The following is a 27,571-nucleotide window of genomic DNA, read 5'->3' as shown; positions in this document are numbered from 1 at the left end:
GAAAGCACGCAGCCTTGTAGAAACTCACACACCAGTGTTTGTAGCAGTCTTGTTTCCATTTTGGATGGCGGATCCTTGTTTGGTTTTCACAAGCCACCCTCAGTGGACAGTCAAATAAACAAATTGTAGGCATTCATACAATGGAATACCACTCAGCAATGAGAGGGAATGACCTGTGGATACAGGAAGGGAACAACTTGGATGAATCTCGTTACAGATATTATGTTGATGGCGGGAAGCCACTCTCAACAGGTTACTTGTCCTGCGATGCCATCGATGCCATTTTCGATGCTGGCATCAACAGGAACTATGTCTCTTTAGATTCTGCTGGTTCACAAACTGGATGGCCACAACGCCTTCTCCTGCATCCCGATTTTTGTCCCCCTTTGGCTCTCGTTGATCACGCTGATGGCAACCACATTTGGACAGAAGGGAGGAAACCACTGTATGTACTCAGCATTTGAGAAGTCCTTGGCGTGTGTGTGCGGGGTGGGACCATGGGGTGGGGGATGGATAGAAGTCTAGGAAGGGATGAGTCTCCGAGGGCCCCAATTTAGAAGCTTGTGTGGGAAAGCGAGGGCTGAGGAAATGCTGGGACCGTCTAAGGGAAGGGCATGCCGTAACTCTGGTGTTCCGCTGGCCTGCACTGGGACTTTTCTCGCAGTGCACGCTGCCATTTGAGGTAGAACTAGACAAGGCAGGCAACCTCTCAGAGATCCCGTTCCCTTCTCTGCAAAATGGGGATCAAGATAGATTCTTCCAAGGACTGTGAGGATTTGATGGAAAATCCACATCTCCCACCCAAACCCTGGGATTCATCCTAGGTCCCTGTTGGCCCCTCTGCCTCCCCCACATCCTTGCTGCCATCACCTGAGCCTTGCCTGTCTTGCCTTGCTAGCACTCTCCTCCCCTCCATCTGCTTGCTGAGGCAGACACTGCCAAAATGATCTCTGCAGAGGGTGCCTTCCTGGCGAGGCTGTGAGCTCCATGGCATGGAAGCCCAGAGCACTGCCCTTCCGAAAGCCAGTGGGTTTGGGGGCCGGGCCTCACTGCAGCCCAGCAGCCCAGGCTATGCTTGCTGTTTGTGCCTCTGCCCCGCCGGGAGCAGGGAGGGCCTGCACCGAGCTGACACTCCAGTAGCATACAGAGAGGAATAGTGGGACTGGGAAAGTGGCTTTAAGGGGGCTCCATGAGTTCAGGCCCCCTCCTGGCCAGGACCCACGCGTGACTACTGCCCTCGCAGATTCCAGAGGGTGATGGAAATCTTGTTTTTCGCGGCACTGTCATCCATGAGTTTATCGTGGCTAGAGAAGATTAGCGGAAGACACCATAGTCTACGCACCACAGATATTTTGAGACTCACTGGAGCAGTAGTTCTCAAACTTGGGCACCCAGCAGAATCCCAAAAGGGCCGGGAAAAGGGGACTGCTGGAGTCCACCCTAGCCCGACTCAGTTTCTGGAAGTCTGGGGTGGGGCCCGAGAATGGCATCCATAAATAGACCCCGGGGACGCTGTCCCTGCCAGTCCGGGAGCCTCACTCAGAGAACCACAGAGCTAGCATTTGTACTTCTCCCCCATTCTGGGTACTCAAGCCCTGTTCAGGCTTTGTGACTGAGGAGTCTGGATAAAGTATGTTATGACATCGTAGGAGTGAAACTTCTCGTTATGGAAAGAAAGTTAACAGGAAGGTCAGTTGAGCCTCGCGTGTGAAACAAAAAAATTCTTATTTTTCAGGGTGGTTTGGTATCCGCAAAGATTTCTGTCAGTTTCTGCTTGAAATCTTCCCATTTCTACGAGAATATGGAAACATTTCCTATGATCTCCATCACGAAGATAATGAAGAAACCGAAGAGACCCCAGTTCCGGAGGCTCCTAAAATCGCACCCATGTTTCGAAAGAAGGCCAGGGTGGTCATTACCCAGAGCCCTGGGAAGTATGTGCTCCCACCTCCCAAATTAAATATCGAAATGCCAGATTAGATGCCACTTCCGGGGACAGAGCTAAAGTGGACTGGGACGCGCTCTCTCCACCTTCCTCTGCCCCCTCGTTCACCCCGCAAACCAGAACCAGTACTGGAGCTGGGTCTCCAGGTACGTCCATCTCATGCCTTGTTTGCATCCAGCACCTATCAGCCACTCACCATGACGGGACGCGGAAGTGGCAGGTGACAGGGGTGTGTGCCAGCAGATGTGGATGCCAGGAAGAGTGTGAGAACAGGGGCGGGATTTCCATCTGTCTGGGAGGGGCTCCAGGTACCCCTCTTCCTCGTCAGACCCACCGGGGAATGGCTGCTTACCAGGCCCCCAGAAGGAACATCTGTCTACACGGTGCTGAAATCCCAATCAAAAGTGTTGTTTAGAAATGTATTTCTCCACAGGGCTGACCTCCTGCAGCTCGCTCAGCACTCCCAGGTCCTTAGCACTCCCAGGTCGTGGCTGGCGCAGTCAGTAGGAACTGTAACTATGTCTCTGATGCACCACGTGTTTAGACACAGCACAGTCCTTTTTTCTGTTCCTACCGTGGAAGTAGTTTCTCTTTGGGCATGCTGACAGCAGTTTTTCATAGCCTCACCGATGAGCCCTTTCTGCGGGAGTGACTCCATGCCTGTATACAGAGTATTTATACAAATGTTTTAGCATCTTCATATGCGGTGTTAACCCCTAGTTCTGTACAGCATATTCTGTTCAAGTATTTTTTTACAAGCTTGTGCTGTAGGCACATGCCTTCTGCTGCAGAAGTGGATGCCCGTGGCACACCCACCCCGCCCCAGTGGGGTGCCATGCCTTCCTGGGACATTGCCACTTCTGCCCTGGAACTCATGCAGGTACGTAGTAGCTGCTACTGCCAGAACAGCAAAGCCAAGCAAGAGATGGTCCATGCTTTTCTGACGTTCTCAGAATAGTGGCTAGCCTAAAACCTGACAAGCGCTGATTGAAGCCGGAACACTGGAGAATGTTGCTGAGAGCAGAAATGGCCACGCGGGTCACGATTATGCTTGGGAAAGTCTCAGGCTTCCCTCCTGCCAGCAACAAGAAGGCTTTGGGGTAGGCACGATGTTTTCACGTGTACGTGCCATTTCTCCAAGAACTGCAGGTTCCGCCGTGTGCCGGAGGCTACAAGTTTAACATCCTCCTTCCTGAAAACAAATAGGTCCTACGCTGAAAAAAGGGTCAAAAATGAGCATTGATCTTCTCAGCCAGGAGAAGAGTGTGGCGTTTTAACGTGACCAACTGCTCGCCGGCCTACATGGGGTTAATTCAACTCTGCTGCGAACACGACTCCACCCCGGCACTGGCCTCCAGCAAGCCTGTTCTTTTTGGGGTACGGGGGAGCAGGATGGTTTAGCCTTTCCTGCTCAGTGTGTAAAACAATGTAGCTAAAGCCACTATTTTTGCTCTCTCAAGCTGTTCAATAAACTGGTTCCTCGTTTTACATGTGCATGATGTGTATCTTATTTGCTGGATGGCCCAGGAAACTGGAGTGGTCCTCTCAGCCAGCCTCAGAGGAAAGAAATCTCTAGCTGGCACAGGCAGCCGAGTGAGGCTGGCGGCTGCAGGGACATAGCCTTTAGAATGAGTCCTTGAGTGCACAGCTCCCAGGGATATATGGGGTAGCGGGAAGAAGGAGGGGACGCTGCACAGATGCCACTGTTGGCTGGGCTACACCTTGCCTCATTTGTTACTGCTTAGGAGGCTTTCTGGAGTGTTCCTCGGGTGCTAAGACTGCTGGTCCTCGTTTGCTCCCCAGTCATGTCAACAGCTGAGGACTGCTCACACTGCAACAAAAGGCTCTGCAATTGCTATCTAGCTAGCCCTAGCTGTCTCTAGAGTTCTGCCTGAACTGAAACTCAAGTGGGGTTCAGCTCATGACTTGCGGCAATTGACGAGGAGATCCACCAGTTCCTGTGGCTGGAAGGATTTTCAGTCCTGTGGGTTGTAACCAGAGGCCACAGGAGGATTCTGCCTTAGGCTCATGAGATTTCCAACTTGCTGTTCAAGAAAATGCCTTGTGAAGTGACAACAGTAGCTATGACCCAACTGCCAGGAGCCTTGCTAGTTCCTATACGTCCCACTGGATCCTCACAGCCCTGGGAAGCAGGTGCTACTACTCTTATCCCCAGGAGGAGACAGGCCGAGAGAGGTTAAGTGACGTGCCCAAGTCACACAGCTTGGCAGCGGCCGGGTCGAGACACCAGCGTCAGCAGTCTGTTTGCAGACCCCTCACTGTCACCCCCTGAGCCAGTGCGTCTTGGGCCCTGGGGTCAGGATGTCTCAAGCGTGGAGGCATCACCGGTTTGTGGCAGTCTCTGGAAGGTCCCTGAGCTCTGTGCCCAGAATTGAGTCGGGGGAGTCTGTAGAGAGGTGGCCCTGTGTGTGGGGACAGTGTGACACACTGCTTTGGAGGGACGCCTCTCCCGTGACCTCCTAGCATCACATCCCAAAGGAACAACTGTTGCAGAGATGGACCTCTGGGCACAAACCCACGTGCGTTTCTCTGGAGACACTGGCCAAGGAAAACAAGACATGCTCGAAGGCCAACAGCTGCATGCCCCACCACGATGTGACCGCAGAGACCCGGGGTGTAGAAGAGTGTCTCTGCTTGGTGGGGGGACATAGGACCAAGGAGAGGCGGGAAGAAGGCAGCCTCCGACTCGCCACTGGACTGCATGGTGACGCTGGTGGGGCAGTCAGCTAAGCCATTTGCGTAAGTGGCCTTCAACATCTGCGTGCTGGGGACCGACAGTGGGGGTGTGTTAGGTGGATCTGTATGGAGCACATTGCTGCCACTGGCTAGGACAGGGTGGAAAGGGTGGCGTGGCTACAGCCTGACCCGTGGGCACCATCCTACCCTTTATTCTGTGCTTCAAAGTATCAGTCGTGCTGGTGTTTGTGGGCCCATGACTCAGACGGTGAGCTCTGACTTTCCTGAGCCAGGGCTTTGCTGTGGTTCTGCCTGGCTCAGGAACTCTAGGACAAGGGGACCGCTCCAGGTCAGCACCTAAGGTGCGGCAGGGCCCCTCGACACTCCTGTGTACTAGTGTCGTCTTTCCCATTGAAATGACTGTGAGGACCAGAATGTGCACATGCAGATGGGCAGCTACTTGTCTGCCTTGGCTCTTTATTACATAACTTGCTGGGTTTGTGAAGATGTCACCCCCCCCAGCAGTCAGAGCCCGTTTGTGATGTCGTGGGGCTGGTTACATGACTGCCAAGGGGCGCTGCTGGCCACACTGCACTAGCAAGCCATCACTGAGTGTGGCTCTCTGTGAAGAAAGAAATTCGAGAGGACAGGGTCATGGCTTGGACAGGGTGCCTTTTCCTCCCCAGTTGCACTCAGAGACCTACCTTCACCCAGCAGATCCTTCCCCTGCCTGGGATGACCCGGTGTCCACTGGGAGCCCTAACTTCAGGCTGCTGACAGAAGAACTCGCTTTCCAAGCTCTGGCCGAGGAGGCTTCGTTTAGAAGGCCGCGCCCTGATGGTGACATCCCGCCCCAGGGAGAAGACAATCTCCTCTCCCTCCCTTTTCCGCAGAAACTGTGGAGACTGGTCAGCAGCAATCAGTTTTCGTCCATCTGGTGGGATGAAGGAGGGGCTTGTATAGTGATCAATCAAAAACTCTTCGAAAAGGAGATTCTCGAAAGGGACGTCGCACACAAAGTGTTTGCCACGGATTCAATAAAGAGCTTCTTCCGCCAGCTAAACTTCTATGGCTTCCGAAAACGGCGTCAACGCTCTTTCAGGACCCTCACCCACGTTTTCCCCGCACAAAGGCCGGTCTCCATCTTGAATAAGGTAATGAACGACAAGCCTCTGGAGGGGTTAAGTCTGTGGGCTCTGGGTCCTGGTCGGGTGGAAGTCCCAGGACTGCCTCCTGGGAAGTGGGCGACCTCAGGCAGGGTGTGGGGCCATCACTGTGGGCCTGTGTCCCCCTCTGGGTGGAGGTGACATGAACTAAGAGTGAATGTGGGGAGAGGGCTGAGGATGGTGCCGGCCCCTCTGGAGTGTGTAAAATATCACAGGTGCTAAGTAGCCGTATCTGCATGTCCTCCTACCCGGGACCAGCCATGTCCTCTGGTGGTTGCTGTGTCCCCCTGACTCCATAGCGCTTTACCCCGTGAGGTGAGCAGGCCAGGGGAGTCTGGTATTTGTACCACTATCACCCTAGCTGGTGTCGGAGAAGTGCTCAAGTTGAAGCACTGACGGGCCCCTGGCACGGGAGGTGCAGACGCTCCTGCTGCCCTTGGTAGGTAGGGCCCCTGGTGTGGAAGAGCCAGTGCCCAGGACCTCCAGCCCAGCTGGGGTGCATTCTGTTACCAGCTGACACTGTGGGGGAGGCCCAGAATCATCTTCCCTCCTGGTCTGCAACTTCAAAGACCCCTTCCGCCGGCCGTGGCCACCCTAATCTGCCATTTTGAGGCTTTTTACGAGACGGAAAGGCCCGCCACAAATTGGTAAACCTTGATGATGTGAACACGAGTCCCCAGCTTCCTTTGGGGACTGGGACCTTTTCCAGAAAGTCCTCCTGGGCCAGTAGAGTTCTCTTGCACAGGGGCGTAGACGGTTGGGAGTTGCAGTTCATCCTTGTGACTTGCAGTTTCCTTTTCTTTATTAAAACTTTGACTCATAGTTAGAGTTCTACTGCCATCCCTACTTTCAAAGAGACTCCCCTCACCTCCTCGTGAGGATGAAGAGAAGAGTAGGCGTCAAGTCTGCACCAGGACATCAGGAGGAGGACAAGCCAGAAGCTGCTGGATCCTGTCTGGCACCAGCAGACACTGAGCAACAAGATCACACATCTCCGAATGAGAATGATCAGGTCACACCGCAACACCAGGAACCGGTGGGTCCCAACACCCAAATCAGAAGTGTCTCTGCTCTACCAGCAATTCCTGTGATGGTGCCCGATCCCGCCATGGCAAGTGACAACACTCCAGTGACCCAGCCGGCCGGCGAGTGGTCAGAGGGCAGCCAGGCTCACGTCACCCCGGTGGCCGCTGTCCCTGGGCCTGCAGCGCAGCCCTTCTTCTCTGTCCCCAGATCTCCCACCCAGATGAATTCTTACGGGCCTGTGGTGGCCCTTCCCACAGCGTCCCCCAGTACCCTTGCCATGGAGACCACAAGACTTCCTGCGCCTGGCATGCTGCCCTTTTGCCATCTCTGGGTGCCGGTGACCCTAGTGGCTGCTGGGGCTGCGCAGCCTGTTGCCTCCGTGGCCATGTTCCCCCATGCCCTAGCTCTGCACCACCATTGCCCCCACAGCCACCGCACATCACAGTACATGCCAGCTAGCGATGGCCCCCAGGCATACCCAGACTACGCAGACCAGTGCACATAGAGGCGAGCATTTGGGCAGAATATGTGCTGGTCAATAAATGTGTCACAAAATGAGTAATTCTCTCACTGCACAAAAGAGTCTTCATGGTCTCCGTCCTTTTTCTTTCTTTGCAGTCGAGTACCCCCCTCCGACATCTTTGGCTTGCATGATAAAGACTTCAGCCTAGCACGCCTCCCTGGAAAAATGCCCAGGAGATACTCGAGCAGGTGCTGGGTTTTAGGAAGCCCCTCAGACATCCTGCCTCTGCTCATTAAAAATTACCTGGAGCTGGCCGGGCGCGGTGGCTCAAGCCTGTAATCCCAGCACTTTGGGAGGCCGAGGCAGGCAGATCACAGGTCAGGAGATCGAGACCATCCTGGCTAGCACGGTGAAACCCTGTCTCTACTAAAAATATAAAAAATTAGCCGGGCATGGTGGTGGGTGCAGGTAGTCCCAGCTACTCAGGAGGCTGAGGCAGGAGAATGGAATGAACCCAGGAGGCGGAGCTTGTAGCGAGAGGAGATCGCGCCACTGCACTCCAGCCTGGGTGACAGAGCGAGATTCCCTCTCAAAAAAAAAAAAAAAAAAATTACCTGGAGCTGCTCGCTGAGTGCCAATTGTGCTGCTAGCATTGACGGCCTAGGGTTCACAATGTCACCGTGTTGCTGGCCACACCTTGTCATGGCGGTGCCTTTATATAACAGGATCTTCACTTTACATACAGATGAGATCACGTCTGGCTTTGTCATTGGGTTAAAAAGTGCCCTTGTTAGTTGTGGAGGTCACAGATACTACCAAGGAGTCCTACGGGTTTACAGTTTAGAGGGTGCTCATTAGTGTCTGGTGAACAGGATTTACGTTTGGCTTTTATGTCTGTACTGGAGCCAGTGGGGTTTGTTACTTCCTTCCTTGATTCCCCCACTACGCCCCCACTTTTTCTTTCTTGTTTTTTTTCCTTCCTTCCTTCCTTCCTTCCTTCCTTCCTTCCTTCCTTCCTTCCTTCCTTCCTTCCTTCCTTCCTTCCTTCCCGTCTCTCTCTCTCTGTCTCTTTCGCTCCCTCCATTTCTTCCTTCTCTTTCTTTCTTTTTGAGTCAAAAATTAATTTAAAAGATATCATGTTTTAACTAAGGAAGCAGCCTTTTATGGTGACTTGGAGTGTTCAACTTAGAACACATGCTATCATCAACGAATAGGTTCAAGTTCTTACCGTAGACACAACTGGGCACAGACATCAAAACAGCTCTGAAATCAGGGCGTGCAGACAGCCCCAACACCCACACATATCCCTGTCTGTGATTTTTAATTTGACAGTAGGTGGCAGAGTCCTGGGAGAAATGGGAAGAGGCCATAAGAGAATGCAGACATGGGAATGGATTAATTCACAGTCCAGCCATGGTCTGCAGGTGGATCTCCCCGTCTCGACCTGCTCACTTACAAATGGGTGCTCATTTACAAATTGGTGTGAATCACATTTCATCATTTGTGAGCGCCTTAGCTTCCAAGAAGTACAATTTTCATATGTATTTCTTGGACTGGATACATCTGCCTCCAGAGTTTGAATCATGCAAAGATGCTGCCACTTAAAAACCTCTTTCCTGGCCGGGCGCGGTGGCTCGTGCCTGTAATCCCAGCATTTTGGGAGGCCGAGGTGGGTGGATCGTGAGGTCAGGAGATCGAGACCATCCTGGCTAACACGGTGAAACCCCGTCTCTACTAAAAATACAAAAAAAAAAAAAAAAAAAAAAAAAAAAGCCAGGCGTTGTGGCAGGCACCTGGGCAGCTGGGGCTACTCGGGAGGCTGAGGCAGGAGAATGGTGTAAACTCGGGAGGCGGAGTTTGCAGTGAGCTGAGATCACGCCACTGCACTCCAGCCTGGGCAATAGAGTGAGACTCCGTCTCAAAAAACAAAACAAAACAAAAACTCTTCCCTACAAACTTACACCGCTCCAATCCTGGTTTCCCTGTAAATCTCAACTTGACGCAGTGGCTCACGCCTGTCATCCCAGCACTTTGGGAGACTGAGGCAGGTGGATCACGAGGTCGGAAGTTCAAGACCAGCCTGGCCAAGATGGTGAAACCCTGTCTCTACTAAAAATACAAAAATTAGCCGGGCACATTGGCAGGCACCTGTAATCCCAGCTACTCGCGAGGCTGAGGCAGGAGAATCGCTTGAACTCGGGGGGCAGAGGTTGCAGTGAGTCAAGACCACGCCACTGCACTCCAGCCTGGGCGACAGAGTGAGACTCTGTCTCAAAAAAAAAAAAAAAAAAAAGAAAAAGAAAAAAAAGATACTGTTAGAAGAAAGGGACAAAATATATAGATGGAGAGAAAATATTAGTAATCTGATGTCTGATAACTCATATGCTAAATAAATACCAAACTTTTAACATTCAACCATTTGGAAGCAAAGAATCCAATTAAAGATGGAAATCATTTGAAGACATTCACCAATGAAGATACACAGAAATACATATACATTCACCAATGAAGATACACATATGAAAAGATGATCACCATAATTATTCACTAATAATGCAAATGTCAACAGCACTAAGATTCCTCTACCCACCTTTTACAATGGATAGAATTCAAATACCTGAGAATTCCAAATTCTGGAGAGGATGTGGAATTCTCATTCATAGCTGGTAGACAAGAAAAATGTTACATTCACTCTAGAAGGCCTTTTGGCCCTTTCTTAGGTAGTAAAACAGACTTACCATTAGACCCATCAGTCATACTCCTAGGTTTTACCTAAGTGAATTGGAAACTTGGGTTCTCACATGGAAAATCGTGTACACGAATGTATGTAGTAGTTTATTCATAGTCGCCAACCAAGATGTCCTTGAAGAGGTGAATGGATAAAACCAGTGGGACATCCACAAACTGAAAGTGTATTCAAAGTTCAGTCTACCCTCAAATATTCCAGGACAGGAAATTTTGGAGGCCAGTTCAGCCAAGTGGCAAGGGAAAATGAATCACCATCTTATCTCAACTCTTCCAATGCATCCAAAACATGGGCAATTGTTCAACTCGTTCTCCCAGGCTCGCTCTCCTGGATTCAAAAACAGATGAAGGCACCCAAGCACTCACGAAAAGAATTTGTGAGGCAAGTGTTCACTCATATCGCAGCACATGTCATAAACAGATAATCACATATCCAACACAACAGTGGATTAACCAAAGAAGCCACCTGTACGTGTGGAATAAGAATACGATTAAATGTTAGCAAAAAAATCAATTCTAATTCCCTGCATACAAGATAGACTAGAAGAAAAAAAACTGCCATGACAATGGGTACAGGAAAAGGCTCTGAAAGAAATTCTATGTAAGTACAAATTAACAACGTTTAGCAAACTAACATTAAAAGGAACTTCCATTTCCTAAAATCAGCAGCAAGCATATGTAAATGTGAAATGTCAGAAGGGAGCCATTCAGGGCAGTGACCAGTCATTGACATATGCCGTCACCATTACCACCCACATCTGCAGTGAACATCAAAATGAAAAAGAGCCAGAGCTATGGATGACAAAATGAAAATGAGATACGAAGACTGCAAAGAAATAGATAGTATGTGTTAACTATATGATTGTCTGCATAGAAAATTCAAAGGAATAGACACATTGATTACTCAAACGAGTAAAAGACTTCAGAAAACATCATATAGAAGATCATTACAGCGAAATCAAGAGCCTTGCCACACAAAAGCAACTTAGTGCGTAAAATAGAAAATAGAAAATATACCATTCACAACAGCATTAAAATCCACAATGTGAATAAGAAGAGCCTAACAAGACCTTTATGGAAGCAACTGTGCGAAGTTGCTGATAGACTCAGGGAATAATCTCAAGTAAATGGATCTGTATACCATATTCCTTGATGGGGAACAGAATATGGCAAAGATGTAAATGCCACTTAAATACAGAGTGAGTGCCTTAACTGTCATTGCCAAAGTGACAACCAAGCTCAGGTTGCTGTGCTCTGCTCCCCAAATCAACCCCAGAAAAATATAGAAGGGAAAAGACAAATATATATATATATATATGTATGTATATATGTGTATATATATGTGTGTATATATATATATATATGTGCATGTGTGTGTGTGTACACATCAACATCAAAACAGAGAAAGCCCTGGGGATGACTGAAGACTGTGCTCAACTAGTACTGTGTTGGGGTCCAGGGAGCAGCAGGGAAATCGAGGAGGTCTGTACCCTGCATAGATGGCAGATTACAGGATAGGTAGGAGAAAGTGTTTAACATTCCACCCCACATCATCGCACAACCTGAGGCAACACCACAAAATCTGGTGCCAGTAGCCCTGGGGTAATATCAGGACACCAGGAAATTTGAGTTGATTGAGACACTATGGCTCCAGAGTTCTGCTAACAACCACCTGAAACAAACTTAGTAGGAGAAGACCCGCCCTCCAAAAACTTATTATTTTAATGGAATATAAAGAATGAACTAGGAATAGAATAGTAAGTATGTGTGAAACCTACATACTATGAGTAGCTATTAATAAAATATGTGTGCATATATATAGTATAAAGTCTACAAATACAAATGAATATGTATCTAAAGATATATGCATATAAGTACAAATAATTATACATATATGATATAAAGATATATATGCATGTATATATACATATAAGCATAAATGTATATGATGTCTAAAACAGGTATGTATATAAACAAAATGTACATATAACATATATAATGTACATATACAATGTAAAATGTATTACCATATGAATGAGGATTAAAATATGAAAATCACTAATCTGGACTCTGATATGTCGGATACCTTCAAAACACATGGCTTCTCCAAATCTCTTGCTGCTACTCAGCCTCCTCCCTGTAAAAATACATCTTTTAGGACAAAAGGTTTGCAAAGTCTAGCTCTGGCTGGGGAGGAGCCCCCATGGGAAGGTGTGCATCTTCGCTCAGAGGTCCTACAATCACAGGTGCTGCAGCCCCCCAGGGAGCATCTAGCCTTGGACCTGCAGCCATTTTCTGCAACGCGTGCAGCTGAGCAAATGCTCAAAGGTGATATAAACAGATCATCTCCCACCCATCACTTCACCAAAGAGCAGGAGCCAGGAGGAGAACCGTCCTGCGTGGGGACTGAAGGTTCACCCTCCCCACATAGAGGGGCCACAGAATCCAGCTCAGCCCCTCCTGTTAGCCCTGGAAGACCCTGGCAATGTTGTCACCCCGACCACACCCCTCCCTTCACTGCCACCTCATGTGACTGGGGGTCAGAGACTTGGTCCCAGAGGAGCAGACCCAATCGGCAGAGGATGGGGATCCAGACCCAGGCATCAAGGTCAGGACCCCCTAAGGGATGACTGAGGGCCCCTATCCCCATCCCCACCCCTACTCCGCCAGAACCCGGTTCAGCCCCTACTGTCGACCCAGGGAAGGCCCAGGCTTGGAGGCCGGATGTGACGTCACTGACGCGCGCTCTAGGGGGCAGAGAGAAGGGACACGCCTCCTTCTGAGGGGCGGCTTGATACCGGTGGAGGGAAGCGGGCCCAGGCTCTGTGAGGAGGCAAGGTGAGGTGCTGAGGGAAGACTGAGGACGTCCCCACCCCAGATAGAGGACTCGAAAGAACCAAGTGCCGTCCCTGCTCCCAGCCCTGGACCACCCGGGGGCGATCTGGGGCTGACTTGTGAGGTTGGACTGACTCCCTCCCTCCGCCGCTCAAGCTGCTGGGCACTCTGGAGTGAGAGCTTGGTGTGACCAGGGCAGGGCTGGTTAGGAGAGGGCAGGGCCCAGGCTCTGCCGGGCATCAAGGTCGGGACCCTGAGGGAGGGCTGGGCACCCCCCCACCCCACCATGACCTACGGCCCAGGTCCCCCAGCCCCATCCTCAGCCCCACTCTCCAACCCACCCCCAACTCCCCCGGGCCAGAATCTCGTTCCGCCCCTGCTGTCCACCCAGGGAAGCCCCAGGTGCCTGGATGTAAGACCGGTGACTTGCACTTTAGGGGTCAGAGAGTAGCGGGGGCCTCGCTCTGAGGGGTGGGTTGATATCCGCGGAGGGAAGCGGGCCCAGGCTCTGTGAGGAGGTAAGGCGAGACCCTCAAGGAGGACTCAAGACCCCCCCACCCCAGATACAGGACCCCAAATAATACGGCGCCGCCCCTGCGCCAGCCCTGGATCACCCCGCAGGGTCGGGCTTATCAAGCTGGGCCCAGGCTCTGACTGGAATCAAGGTCAGAACCCTGAGGGAGGGCCGAAGGCCTCCACACCCCTAACCCCGCCGCCACCACCGTGACCTACAGCCTCAGGTTCCCCACCTCCATCCTCACCGCCCCCCCGCCCACTCCACACCCCCCACCCCCAAGTTTCCCGCGGCAGAATCCGGTTCGGCCCTTGCTGTCAACCCAGAGAAGCTCCAGGTGCCCGGATGTAAGGCCTCTGACTTGCGCACTGGGGGTCAGAGAGTAGCAAGGGCTTGGTTCTGAGTGGTGGCTGAAGATCGGTAGAGGGAAGCGAGCCCAGGCTCTGTGAGGAGGCGAGGTGAGACGCTGAGGGAGGACTGAGGACGCCCCCACCCCAGATAGAGGGTCCCAAATAATCCAGCACCACCTCTGCTGCCAGCCCTGGACCACCCGGGGGCGGACTTCTCAGGCTGGACCCCCCTTCGCCACCCCACCGCTTAAGCCCCAGGGGACTCTGGGTCAGAGCTTGGTGTGACCATGGCAGGACTGGTTAGGAGAGGGCAGGGGTCAGGCTCTGCCAGGCATCAGGGTCAGGACCCTGAGGGAGGGCTGAGGCCCCATAGAGGGAGTCACTGCCCCTGCAGTCAACCCTGGGAAGTTCCGGGCATGGCAGGCAAGCGGATCCTGATGTCTGCATCCTGGGCTGACCAAGGCAAGGGGCTTGGCATCGTTAGCATGGCTGCGGGAGAACAGAGGGAGGGCCCAGGTCCTGCTGGGAGACAAGGGAGGCCTGAGGGTACGCAGCACCCCAGGACAAGGGGCCCACCCCACCCCCATCTGAGACCGAGGCGCCTCCTCATTCAGCCTCGGGAATCCGACAGATAGAGACTCAGGTCCACAGAGGGGTGGGGCCCAGCCCTCTAGGAGACCAGGGAAGGAACAAGCTGGAGGACAGAGGGGATCCCAGAGTCCAGCTCAGTGGGGATCGTGGCCTGGGCTATCCCGGGCACGGTGGCCACATGTGGTGCATTGTGGCTTCTGAGATCGGGTGTCAGTGGGGACAGGGCTGTGCTATGAGGAGTGGGGCCTCAGGTGAGCAGAAGGAGGAGTCCCAGAGCCCTGAGGAAGGATTCACCAGATCTCTCATCCCAGACCTAGGAAACCTGCCCCTGCCGTCAGTCTTGGGAGGCCCCAGGCAGGACTGTGAGGAAGGGAAGTGCTCCCCCACCCCCAAAACACACTATCTCAAAGAGAGTCTAAGGGAGAAGTTGTCCTTGGTCTGCAAGACTCATCTCTGGTTCAGCAAAATGGCAGGGGCCAGATTCTGTCCGAAGTAAATATGAATACCTAGAGGACACCCAGATTGACGAAGCCCCCGACACCTGCTCCTTTGGTCAGCCTTGGGTATCTCATGCATGAGTGACCATGAGGTGCCCCCTCACTTCTGCCTCCCGGGTCTCAGGGAGGTGGGGGCCTTGGTCCAAGGGGCGTCCTCAGCTCAGCAGAGGGAGCCACACCTGGTCAGCACAGGGTGGAATCCAAGGTCTTCCAGGAGTGACGGGGAGGAAGTTTGGTGAGGACCGAAGATAAGAAGGTACCTCCATGCTCCCAAAAAACAAAGGACCTCACAGACACTGGTGTCACCTATTCTCAGCCCCAGGTGGCCCCAAGCAGGAATGACATGTGGCATGCTCTCATTTCTGCCACGTGATTTTGGGTGAGAAGTCTCAGGGAGGTGAGTACCTTGATCCCAGGGGCACTGAGAGATTCAACAGAGGGATCCACACCTGGTCAGCAGAAGGAGGACTCCCAGGATCAGCAGGACCCAAGGTGTACCCCCTTCATGAGGAATGGAGGTACTCCCAGCCCAGAAAGAAGCCACCCCACAGAGTCTAGGTGAACTCTGTTCTTAGATCTGGGGGAGAGGGGGGAGCCTGATCAAGGATGGCGCTAAGTGGCAAGCTCACTTGTACCACGGCAGGAAGTTGAGGAACCCTCGGGGGGATGAGGCGTTGGTGTAAAGGGAGATGTCTGCTCATCTCAAGGGTTTGGGGGTTGAGGAAATATAAGCCCCAGCAGGAGTAAAAATGAATAACCCACAGGAGGACTTTGGAACACCCACCTCATACCCGAAAGGGTCAACTGGTGGGGTCAGCCCTGGACACCCCACGCAGGGGTGACAGATGTGGGGCCTCCTCACCTCTGTTTCTGGATCTCAGGGAGGTGAGGACTTTGTTCTCAGAGGGTGTGTGGACAAAACAGGGACCCCCTTTCTTCGACAGACACAGTGGTCCCAGGATTGGCCAGCAGTCCAGGTGAGGAACCTAAGGGAGGATTGAGGGTACCACCAGGCCAGAGAAACTCTCAAATCAAGAGAGTTTGCCCTGTCCCTACTGTCACCCCAGAGAACCTGGGCAGGGCTGTCTGCTGAGGTCCCTCGTCCGTCCTGGGATCATTGGTGTCAGGGAGGGCTGGCCTTGGTCTGAGGGGGCTGCACACGTCAGCAGAGGGAGGGTCCCAGGCCCTGCCAGGAGTCAAGGTGCAGACTGAGGGGACCCCACTCACCAAACACAGAGGACCTAGCCCCACCCTGCCCCTTCTGTCAGCTGAGGGAAGCCGCTGGGTGGACGGACTCCCCTCACTTCCTCTTCAGGTGTCTCCTGGAGATAGGGCCTCAGGTCAACAGAGGGAGGGTTCCAGACCCTGCAGGCATCAAGATGAGGACCAGGCAGTATCCTCATCCCAGGACACATGAACCCCATTGAATTTGGACATCACTTACTGTACTTCCGGGGAAACCCTGGGCAGGTGTGTCCAGATGTTGGTTGGGACATGTCCTTCTGTTCCATATCAGGGATGTGAGCTCTTGATCTGAGAGATTCCCAGGCACATAGAGGAGTGGAATCCAGTCCCTGCCAGGAGAAAGGTGAGGGCCCTGAATGAGTGCAGAGGGGACCATCCACCCCAGAAGTGTGTAGAACTCAAGAGTGTCCAGCCCGCCCTCTTGACGGCACTGAGGGACCGGGGCTCTGCCTGCAGTCTGCTGCCTAAGGGCCCCTCGATTCCTCTTCCAGGAGTTCCAGGAAGCAGGCAGGCCTTGGTCTGAGACAGTGTCCTCAGATCACAGAGCAGAAGAGGCCAAGGCAGTGTCAGCAGTGAAGGTGAAGTGTTCGCCCTGAATGTGCACCAAGGGCCCCACCTGCCCCAGCACACATGTGAACCCAGAGCACCTGACCCCATCCATCCTACTGTCACTCATAGAGCCTTGATCTCTGCAGGCCAGCCGCACGCTGAGTAACCCTCTCACTTCCTCCTTCAGGTTCTCAGAGGACAGGCTGACCAGGAGGACAGGAGCCCCAAGAGGCCCCAGAGCAGCACTGAAGAAGACCTGTAAGTCAGCCTTTGTTAGAACCTCCAAGGTTTGGTTCTCAGCTGAAGTCTCTCACACACTCCCTCTCTCCCCAGGCCTGTGGGTCTCCATCACCCAGCTCCTGCCCACGCTCCCGACTGCTGCCCTGACCAGAGTCATCATGTCTTTTGAGCAGAGGAGTCCGCACTGCAAGCCTGATGAAGACCCTGAAGCCCAAAGAGAGGACTTGGGCCTGATGGGTGCACAGGATCCCACAGGCGAGGAGCAGGAGGCTACCTCCTCCTCTGATGAGGAGGAGGAGGCTACCTCCTCCTCTGATGAGGAGGAGGAGGTGTCCGCTGCTGGGTCATCAAGTCCTCCCCAGAGTCCTCAGGGAGGCTCTTCCTCCTCCACTTCCGTCTACTACACTTTATGGAGCCAATTCGATGAGAGCTCCAGCAGTCAAGAAGAGGAAGGGCCAAGCACCTCGGTCGACCTAGCTCACCTGGAGTTCATGTTCCAAGAAGTACTGAAATTGAAGGTGGCTGAGTTGGTTCGTTTCCTGCTCCACAAATATCGCGTCAAGGAGCCTGTCACAAAGGCAGAAATGCTGGAGAGTGTCATCAAAAATTACAAGCACTACTTTCCTGTAATCTTCGGCAAAGCCTCCGAGTTCATGCAGCTGATCTTTGGCACTGAGGTGAAGGAGGTGGACCCCGCCGGCCCCTCCTACATCCTTGTCACTGCTCTTGGCCTCTCATGCGATAGCATGCTGGGTAATGATCATAGCATGCCCAAGGCTGCCCTCCTGATCATTATCCTGGGTGTGATCTTAACCAAAGACAACTGCGCCCCCGAAGAGGTTATCTGGGAAGCGTTGAGTGTGATGGGGGTGTATGTTGGGATGGAGCACGTTTTCTATGGGGAGCCCAGGAAGCTGCTCACCCAAGATTGGGTGCAGGAAAACTACCTGGAGTACCGGCAGGTGCCCGGCAGTGATCCTGCGCACTATGAGTTCCTGTGGGGTTCAAAGGCCCACGCTGAAACCAGCTATGAGAAGGTCGTAAATTATTTGGGCATGGTCAATGCAAGAGAGCCCATTTGCTACCCATCCCTTTATGAAGAGGCTTTCGGAGGGGAACAAGAGGGAGTCTGAGCACCAGCTGCAGCCAGGGCCAATGTTTGTGGGGTCAGGGCCCCATCCGGCAGCTGCCCTGCCCCATGCGACATGAGGCCCATTCTTCACTCTGTGTTTGAAGAGAGCAATCAGCGTTCTCAGTGGCAGTGGGTGGAAGTGAACACACTGTATGTTTTCTCTGGGTTCCTTGTCTGTTCGGTTATTTGGAGATTTATCTTTGCTCCCTTTTGGAATTGTTCAAATGTTCTTTTAATGGTCAGTTTAATGAACTTCACCATCGAGGTTAATGAATGACAGTAGTCACACTTATTGCTGTTTATGTTATTTAAGAGTAAGATTCTTACTTTGGATTCACATGGGGAAATCCCTGTTATTTTGTGAATTGGGGCAAGATAACATAGCAGAGGAATTAATAATTTTTTTAGAAACTTGAACTTAGCAGCAAAATAGAGCTCATAATGAAATGAAAATGTAGTTAATTCTTGCCTTATACCGCTTTCTCTCCCCTGTAAAATTAAAATATATACATGTATACCTGGATTTGCTTGGCTTCCTTGAGAATGTAAGAGAAATGAAAATTGGAAGAATAATTTTTCCTGTTCACTGGCTCATTTTTTCTTCAAACATGCACTGAGCATCTGTTACTCGGAACACCCTGGATTAGTAGTAGAGAGGCTAGGTAAGCCAGACCCACCCCTTCCCCATAGGGTGGTGAAGTCTAGGAGCCACAATCCTAAAATTAAGGTGGTGCCATGTCCTCTAAGAACTAGAGGAAAATAAAACGTGGGTGAGGGTTTGGGGCTCTAGGTGACAGCAGTCGAGTGTATATGCCCTGAGCCAGGGTCTTTCGGGCTTTGGGAAACTGCAATTCCTTCTGGGGGAGGTAATTCTATTGAAGCTGGATGGTGCCAGAGCCAGATTCTCAGAGGATGAGAGAAAGGCCTGGAATGGAGAACTGCTCAGCAGTTCCTTTTGGATAGTGGATGAACAGAGGAGAGTCTCCACCTGGGACAGGAATAGAAGGAAATTGTCCAGCGCTCTCCTCTCGGTGTGGTTGAACACAGTGCAGGGGCTAGGTGATGGATACCTAACATCTGCAAGGGTTTCCCGCAAGATGAGGGTGAATCTCCCAGGAAGGGAAGCCCAGAAGTCACTGGCCAGGTGCTTTTCTGCCTGTCTGGGAGAGCCAGAGTTGATCATATTTAAAAGGCATTCTAATCAAGTTATCTCAGGTGGGATTTGACCAATTGTAAGCAAAGGTTAGATTTTGAGTGTTAACAAAATAAGTGAAAACAGTGTCTTGAATCAAAAAGCAGGTGGCAGAGAGGAAAGGAGTTGATTCTCGATTCAAATTCTGGGAGCTTTGAGCTGCATTCAGCTGTGCAAGACTCCAGCACACCCAAATTTTGAAGTACATTCGGTAAGAGGAAATACTTAACTTTATTGATGAAACTTCCTGTTTGGGCTGATTATCCCATGTCCTGTTGAGCTGTATATTCTCTGGTAATTCTTGGAGAACAACAACATTTACAAAATCCCAGAGTTCTAGAGTCTAGGGTCAAAAGGTATTACATACTCGGGTGGCTGAGGCAGGAGAATCCCTTGAACCCAGGAGGCAGAGGCTGTAGTAAGATGAGATCTCACTACTGTACTCCAGCCTGGGCAACAGAGCTAGACTCTGTCTTAAGAAAAAAAAAAAAAAAAAAAAGTTTATTTTATGACTCAAGAGATAATCTAGCTTGGCGAGTCTTCCATGTGTGCTTGAAAAAAGACATATTCGGATGTTGGTGGTGCTGTGATATTTGCATCCATAGTATTTCTGAGTCATCCTGAATAATGGCTGAGAACTGGGTGATGATCTCCCACTAGTTCATTTCTCCAGTCCTTGGTAACTATGAAGATTTCTGCGTGAGCACCTTAGGTTGGGCCCAGGAATTCCTGCTCAATTTAATGTGTTCTCTTGCTTACACTTGCTACTCTCAGTGGTTTTTCCCAAGTTCACTGGGTCCCTGGGGACTTCCTCTGATCTTCTAGCTAGAAGGTAAGTCTTTGGTGTCCTCACATTGCTGTGCATTTCCCTTTCAGGAGTCAGGCTAGGCGGCCAAGTGTTGGGAGGATGACAGAGAAACATAATACGGATTTCTCTCACACTTGTTTTTCCTCCAGCTTCTCTCGAGACTTTTTTTCTCTTTGATTTTCTGCAGTTTGAATATGATATACATAGATGTATACTTCTTAGTATTTATCCTGTTTCCTGTTCCATGAGCTTCCTGAATCTGCAGTTTCATGTCTGTCATTAATTGGGGGAATTCTCAGCCATTACCACTTCAAATATTTCCTTCGTTTCTTTCTCATCTTCTGGGCATGGTATTTCAGTTATGCACAATGGTGACTTTTGTAACTGTCTCAGACTTCTTGAACATTCTGTTCTGTTTTTTCCTTCCTTTTTTCTCTTTGCGTTTCAGGTTTGGCTTTTCGATTGACATTTCTTCAGGCTTGGTGCTTGTTACCTCAGCCACATCCTGCCTGTTGATGACTTAATCAAAGATATCCTTCATTTCTGTTACAGTGGGGGTTGTTTTATTTTTCCTAATAAATTATTTTTATCATGATACAACACATATCACATAAACCCTCCTAACCATGGCAAGTGCACAGTTCAGGGGTCTTAATACATTCATACCCTTATTCAACCATCACCATGTCTCATCTGAAGAACTCTTTTCCTCTGACAAAAATGAAACACTATACCCGTTAAAAATAACTCCCCATTTTTCCTCCCTCTCATCTGGTAACTAGCTTTCTATTTCCTGTCTCTATGAACTTGACCACTCTATGTACTGTGTGTAAATGATATCCTACGGTATTGTCTTTTCATGCCTGACTTATTTCACTTAGCATAATGTCCTCAGGTTCAGTCACGCTGTACCTTATGCCAGAATTTCCTTCCTTTTGAATGCTGAATAATTTCCCATTGCATGTATATTGCATTTTCCAAATCCAATTATGTGTCAAGGGACACTTAGGCTGCTTTCACAGTTTAGCTATGGTGAACATTGCTGCTATATATATATATATATATGGATCTACAACCATCTGTTTGAGACTCTGCTTTTAATTATTCTGGGTATACACTTAGAAGGGGAATTGCTAGATAATATGGTAACTCTATTTGGAATTTTGTGAGGAATCACATACTGCTACCCACAGCAATTTTGTAACATTTTACATTCCAACCAACACAGAGTTTCCAATATCACCACATCCTTGCCAACTTGTTATTTCCTGGTTCCTTGTTGCTTTATTTGTTTTAACAGTAGCCATCCTAGTGAGTGGGAGGAGGTGGCTCATCGTGCCTTTGATTCCTATTTCCCTAATGATTAGTGGTGTTGAGTGTCTTTTCTGGTGCCCATCAGTCACTTGCATATATTTTTAGGAGAAATGTCTATTCAAATATTTTACCCATTTTTGATTTTGTTGTTGTTGTTGTTTTGTCGTGTTTCAGGAGTTCTCTATACATCCTGGGTATATATCTCTTATCAGATATATGATTTACAAATATTTTCTCACAGTCTTTGACTTGCATTTTAACTCTGTTCATAGTGTTTTTTGATGCACAAAAGTTCTTAATTTTCATGAAATCTAATTTGTCTGCTTTCTTTTATTGCCTATTTACAGTGTTCTAGATTTTTAGTGTTTTCTTGTGATTCTTCTTAAAGAGTTTCCATCTCCCTGCTTATATTACCCACCTGTTCTTGCATGTTGTTCACTTTTTCCGTTAGAGCCCATAGCCTATTCATCATAGTGGTATGAATTCTCAATCCGGCAATTCCAACATCTCTGCCATACCTGCGTCTGTACCTGATATTTACTCTTCAACCTGTGATTTTTTTCCCCCCTTCACTATGCCTTGTAACATTTTTTGATGAAAGCCAGTAGTAATGTCCTGGGTAAATGGAATGGAAGAGAATGGGCCTTTCAGGTGAGAGTTTATTTTTATCTGACTATGCGGTAGACCGTTTACTGTTTGCTGGAGCTATAGGTGTCAGAGGTTAAACTTTACTCAGGTGTCCTTGTTTTGTTCTTACCTCCTGTCTTGGATTTCCCTAGAGACTTTTTCTTCTTCTATTTTGTTTGTTTCTTTTAGACACAGTGTCGCTCTGTGTTGCCTCGGCTGGTCTCAAACTCCTGGCCTCAAGTCACCCTCCCGCCTTGTCAACCAAAAATGCTGTGATTACAGGTGGGAGTCATTGTGCCTGGGATGGGACTGTTCTTAAATGAAGTTTGCGATGTGCACTTGTTTCAGTACTGTTCCCCTGCTATTACACAGGAGCCTACTGACATCGTGGAGAGGTATGGGGGAGAGGAAGCGCTCTACACACCTAGGAGTAGGCCTGTCTTTTCATTGGCCTCTGCCACTGTGCCATGACCTGCACAAGTGCTTTTCATCTCTTACCCCCCAACTCTCCCCATACTTTTTGGTTGAAATTTCTTGTCAGAGAGCAGGAATCATCTATTCGAGGGTTTTAGATGCCCGCCCAGCTGTGGCTGATGCTGCCGCCGCGGGTTACAGATTCAGGATTGGGACTGGTGTGGAGGCAGGTTTTTTTCCCTCATTACCCATGTCCTCTACGGGCCTGCCTCCCTAGCTCTTGGACCGTACAGAGAGACCTTCATACACACAGATTTTCGTATCCCTGTGTAATTCTCAAATTTAGGCTGCCTTTGAGTCCGTGCTTGGAGACACAAGAGGGAAAAATAGCACAGGCATTTCTCCACCATACTGACCTTACTTCAACTTCTGGTTTCTTTGCCCAGTGCTCCTTTTCTGAACCATGCACCCTTCTGGACAAGGCGTCTTTACAGGAAATTATCAGTAGGACCTGACACAGCAGGGAGAAACTGAGCTGCATATTGATGTCACTTATGCTGTTAGGGGTCCTGGACTGAACCAGTTAACACAAACCCCATTAACCACAGAGGTGCATCTTAGACAGCCACGTGGCTTCCCTCTTAAATTTCAGCATTAACATTTTCTTTATATTTGGCCAATTCAATCAATTGGGGCATCAGTTCAGGCAGGACACAGCTCTGGACTATTGTGACCTGACCTGAAAGTCATCCAGGACTGAGGCCCTGTCACAAAGGCAGGGCACACATGGGACTTACAACCCCGAGGGCACATGTGGTCCCCCTGCAAACACACAGTGTATCATAATTTGGGCACCCCAAGATGGCCAAACTCAGTCAGGAAGCACAGAATATCGAGGCCTCACTGTGACATCCCACCATGGCACCTCCTGCCAGCTACAAGGGTATCCAGTACACAGGACACATAATCCAGTTCAGCCCCTGGTTTCGCTTGCAGACAATTTGGCTTTTCCATGACTGGTAGGGAGGGCATCTGGAGGTACTCTGTGAGCAACGTAGCAGAGCCGGGGCCTCTCCCTCTGTCCCCTAGTCAGCAAGGTCAGATGTTGTCATGGGTGCAGCCGTGAGTTTGGAGTCACAGAAATTGCAGCTGCTGGCAAAGGCAGCATGGCGAGTTTTCCTTCAGCAAGAGAAGAAAGCTTCCAGGAACAGTTCTGCAACACCAAGATCACAATGCCCTCCTCACACCTCCCCAGATGTTGTGTTTTTCCTCCATCCTTACTAAGTCAGCATGGCCCACTCAACAATAAAAGCTTTACATTGCTTCAATCATCCCCTACCCTGCCCGAGGCCTTCTCACCTGGCAGGGCTATGTGGCATGGGGACAAAAACATTTTCACAGAAGAACACTGTCATAAAACAAGATGTGAATAGAAAGACCTGTCCTGTTTAGGAAGCAGCCAGGAAAAAGTCCTGTGTTTCCAGAAGATTCCAAAATGAGTTTGCATAACCCTTTTCGTCCTGCTCATTTATGCAGTAAACAGTGTAGAACAATAACGATAACAAGAAAAAAAAAAAATCCATCACTTCCTGGGCTCAGCTGCATTTGATAATCCTACTGCCTGGCGTGTGGACCAGGAGGAAGGAGAGGAAGCAGAGTTAGGCTGTCTGTCCACTACCTAAAATTGCAACTGATGTGGGTCCTGGGACACAAGTGACTGACAGCGGACATGCTAGAGAGAAGATCTCAGACTGAGCTGTCACGAGTGGGTGGAGAAATCACAGTGGGTGGGGGGTGCCATCCCACAACATGCAGCTTTCAGGAGACATCTCACCAGTTAGAAGTGCAACCTGTCTGCGTCAGAAATACAGTGCCCATGAGCAGCTTCACTCCAGTTGGCCCCACCGGAGAACAAGCCCTTCATCACGGGCATCTGCAAGAGATGTGTGAGGTCCAGGGCTGCATCTGTGTTGTGTGGTGACAGTTTTGAACCTCACTAACAGGTGTTTAAAGCCTACCAGGGTTCCAGAGTCAAAGATGCTTTTGTTGCGTTGAGCTATGCCTGCTTTCTGCTTGGCCCAGCCTGTGGTGAGTCTGAAACAGCCCAGAGCAGATCCTTTGGTTAGAGTCAAGGCCAGCCTATTGAGATTTGTGAATTTGCAATTCCAAAACAGTCGGTAGTGGGGGGAAGGGATTCTGTAGCAGCAGGATAGCCAGCATGCTGCAAGGCCAGACAACAGTGAGGCAGGGAGACACCTGCATGGTATGCTTTCCTATGGCCTTTAGGCCTTACCAGTCTTACGGTCCAAACGTGCACCTCAAATCATGCACCTTAGCTCCAACAGTCAGCGGTTTATACGTGGCTGACATCCCAGTTCAGAAGAGCTCATTTCACACTGTTTGGGACTGGGGGTTGATCAAGGAAAATGATAGGATCACCAGAGGCAATACCACACAAGCAGCTTTATTGGGTGGTGCTTGGACAGGGAATGCAGGGAGGGGACAGACTGTCCAGAGTCTGTGTTTCCAGGGTCACCATCAGAACGGGAGGAAGGCAGGAGAACTGATGGGCAGATGGGAATTGGAGAAGGACCTTATGAGTATAGGTGATACTGCTCAGCAGCTGGGCAAAGTGGCTTGGGAGTCTCGTAACTATAAGATTCTATCTTATCTATGGTTAGCAGATGTTAGGTGAGGACTAGCAGGGTATGGAAGCCAGCAAGGCTCTGAAAGCCTAACAATCTGCTTAGCAGTGCCACGTTTCAAACAATCAAATGTGTGAAAAATTCAGTTTCGTGCTGATGGGCTTCTGAGCCAACAGGTCTCAGTCTTGTGAAGGAAAACGTAGAGAAACATGAGCAATGCTGCACGACAGCTGAGATGCTGCTGCAAGGCCCTTTGCCAGCCACATCCCATGTCTAAACAATAAGCAAGGCCTTCCTCCAGCCTAGGGGCTACACACACAGGTCATCTTTGGTTCATTTATAGAACACAAGCTGAAAGCTGTTTTTAAAGTCTCTGAAGATGTATCTCCACCTGGAGACCGTCTCTCTTTTCCATGTGGATTTCCTTCCTCCAGGGATCCCAGGAGGCAAGAATTATCACCTTCAGAAACGCTTTCTGTTCCCATACTTGAAAAACTTAACGCAAACACACACGCAGAGTTAGAGAGAAAAAGCGTGAAAGCAAATCCAAGCACTAGATATAGATTGATTGCGAATAATGTTAATACTGTAATTCCTCACAGACAAAGTTTCCTACAAAAGGCTTTTAAGATTCTGTAGAAAAGAAAATCCGTGGAAATCACGAGCATCCAAGTATCCCTATCTAGAGCAAGGGAGGAAAGCTCAGTGTTAAGCAAAGCTAGCACTGTCTCCTTTAGAAAGGCTGATTAACTGACCGGCCTGTGTGAAACACCATTCAGGGGAGGCCACTGCTGTGGACTAGCCTCCTGCCCTTAGCCCCAGCTGATCACACCCGACCAGAATGGGGGTCACTTGTACTGAGTGCCACATAATCATCCTGAACTTTCTAATGGGCTATTAAAAAGAAAAAAAAAAGAAAGAAAAAGAAAAAACAAAACTTAGATCTTCCAATTAACCTGAGCCAGCGAAATGAGGAAGACCCTTCTGCTCTAATCTTAGAGGAAAGGAACTTTGAAATGCTGAATCTCTTTTCTTTTTCTTTCCTTTTCTTTCTTTCTTTCTTTCTTTCTTTTTTTTTCTTCGGTTTTCTGCTTTCTTTAGCACTGTTCTGCCTACAAAGCCAACCTCATCTGCTTGGTTCATTGTAACACTCATTTTATTTTACAGAATGTAGTGTTGCTCAATTCTAGCATCGCCAATAAAAGCCAGTTTGATCTTTAAATCATATTTGCTGTTATTATCTTTTTGGCAGATTCTGGTGGTTTGGAGGGACCCAAAAGACACAGCTGATGTCTCTGGAGACCCCTTGACAAATGCAGGGGAGATGCCGCTGACAGCTTTGGAGGCCCCCTCACCCTCACAGAGGCACAAGGGTTGTCAGTTCCTCTCGGGTCACATTTTTGCATTGATTCCCCTGATCCTTTTGGCTCTTGATTCCAGGATTCGTTTGTCCTGTGAGAGAGAACATGACCTGGGGGGTTGTGGGGGCTGACAAGTCACTGACAAGACGTGTAGTTTTAAAGGAAACTGATGGAGGGAGCAGATGATCACAGGCAGTGTATGACTCTGGCTTTGGGAAATTTGCAGGGATCTGGGTTCTCCAGTTTCTTTTGCTTGTATGCTTCGGTAGGAGAGATTCACTGGTTACGTTAGTCAAGAGAAGCTCAGAGTCATAGCCAGGACTGACTGGTGGCTCCAGTTTGGGCACTCAGGAGTGATTGGAGCACTCGCCACCTAAAAACAAGATGTCTGTATTAGGATCAGCTGGTCATGAAACAAGTTAAATACCATGTCACCGCCAGCCTCAAGACAGCATCCATGCAGCAACAGGGAGGACTCTGTGCAGCTGCTGACACTTACTGTTGTATGTGGATGAATAAGACAAACAGGCTGGTTGGTTAGAATGGGTAGATTCCTCATCTGGCTCATTCTTTGGTCTGTTCAATTTCAGTTGGTTTAGCTCATGGGAAGCCTGCCTAAGGGGCTGTTTTCAGAGCCCCCAGCCAACCTGAGATTCTAGTACCAGAGTATCTGGAAAGGCTGACCTAACTGGAAATGGAGGGGAGCTGATGGCAGGTTTTTCCAGCATGCTTTCCATAGGGTAATTCTTGTGCCTGGCAGACAGCCTAATATCCAGTTGTCCAACCCACCGGTGATCACGTGGCCCCTCATATGGGAAACTTGTTTACTCTGGCGGATGTCCTTGTGCTTCTTGTCTGATCTGTGTCCAGCTTATGCCTGCCTGTGACCATCATTCGGGCGCTTGGAGTTTGAAATTCTCTCCATCCCCCAGCATCCCAGATAAAGTCTGACCTTGGTTGCCATCTGATGTTCAGGTGAAAGGCACAACTTCAAATCACCACCACAACACAAAATAAATTCAAAGATTTGTTACTTACTGATCCTGGGCAGAGAGAGCTCAAAGAGTTGAGAGGACAATTCTCCATTCCCTGATCATGTGAGGCAGAAACGAAGAGTCAAAGAATCAGGCAGGTAGAGAGAGAGAGGGAAGGGAGAGAGAGAGAGAGAGAGAAAGTATAAATATACAGGAATAGGGAATGGGTCAGGTAGGTTCA

The 27,571-nt window shown here is 49.8% G+C and overlaps 2 protein-coding genes across 2 annotated transcripts; both read left to right on the top strand.

Moving 5' to 3' along the window:
- Window positions 1-314: 314 nt before the first annotated feature.
- On the top strand, window positions 315-7,414 carry LOC115898752 (heat shock transcription factor, X-linked). The gene is made up of 3 exons (XM_030934583.1): window positions 315-445; window positions 1,736-5,796; window positions 6,632-7,414. The coding sequence occupies exons 2-3, from the start codon at window positions 5,203-5,205 to the stop codon at window positions 7,337-7,339; spliced, it is 1,302 nt and encodes a 433-aa protein (XP_030790443.1). The 5' UTR covers window positions 315-445; window positions 1,736-5,202; the 3' UTR covers window positions 7,340-7,414.
- A 9,607-nt stretch (window positions 7,415-17,021) lies between these two features.
- LOC104664504 (melanoma-associated antigen 9) lies at window positions 17,022-18,007 on the top strand. The gene has a single exon (XM_010366025.2). The coding sequence runs from the start codon at window positions 17,022-17,024 to the stop codon at window positions 17,994-17,996; it is 975 nt and encodes a 324-aa protein (XP_010364327.1). The 3' UTR covers window positions 17,997-18,007.
- The last annotated feature ends 9,564 nt before the right edge of the window (window positions 18,008-27,571 follow it).

This window comes from Rhinopithecus roxellana, chromosome 7 (assembly GCF_007565055.1).
Source record: "Rhinopithecus roxellana isolate Shanxi Qingling chromosome 7, ASM756505v1, whole genome shotgun sequence".
NCBI classification, from domain to species: domain Eukaryota; kingdom Metazoa; phylum Chordata; class Mammalia; order Primates; family Cercopithecidae; genus Rhinopithecus; species Rhinopithecus roxellana.
The sequence above is the reverse complement of the archived record's forward strand: the minus strand, read 5'-3'. Positions and strand labels throughout refer to the sequence as shown.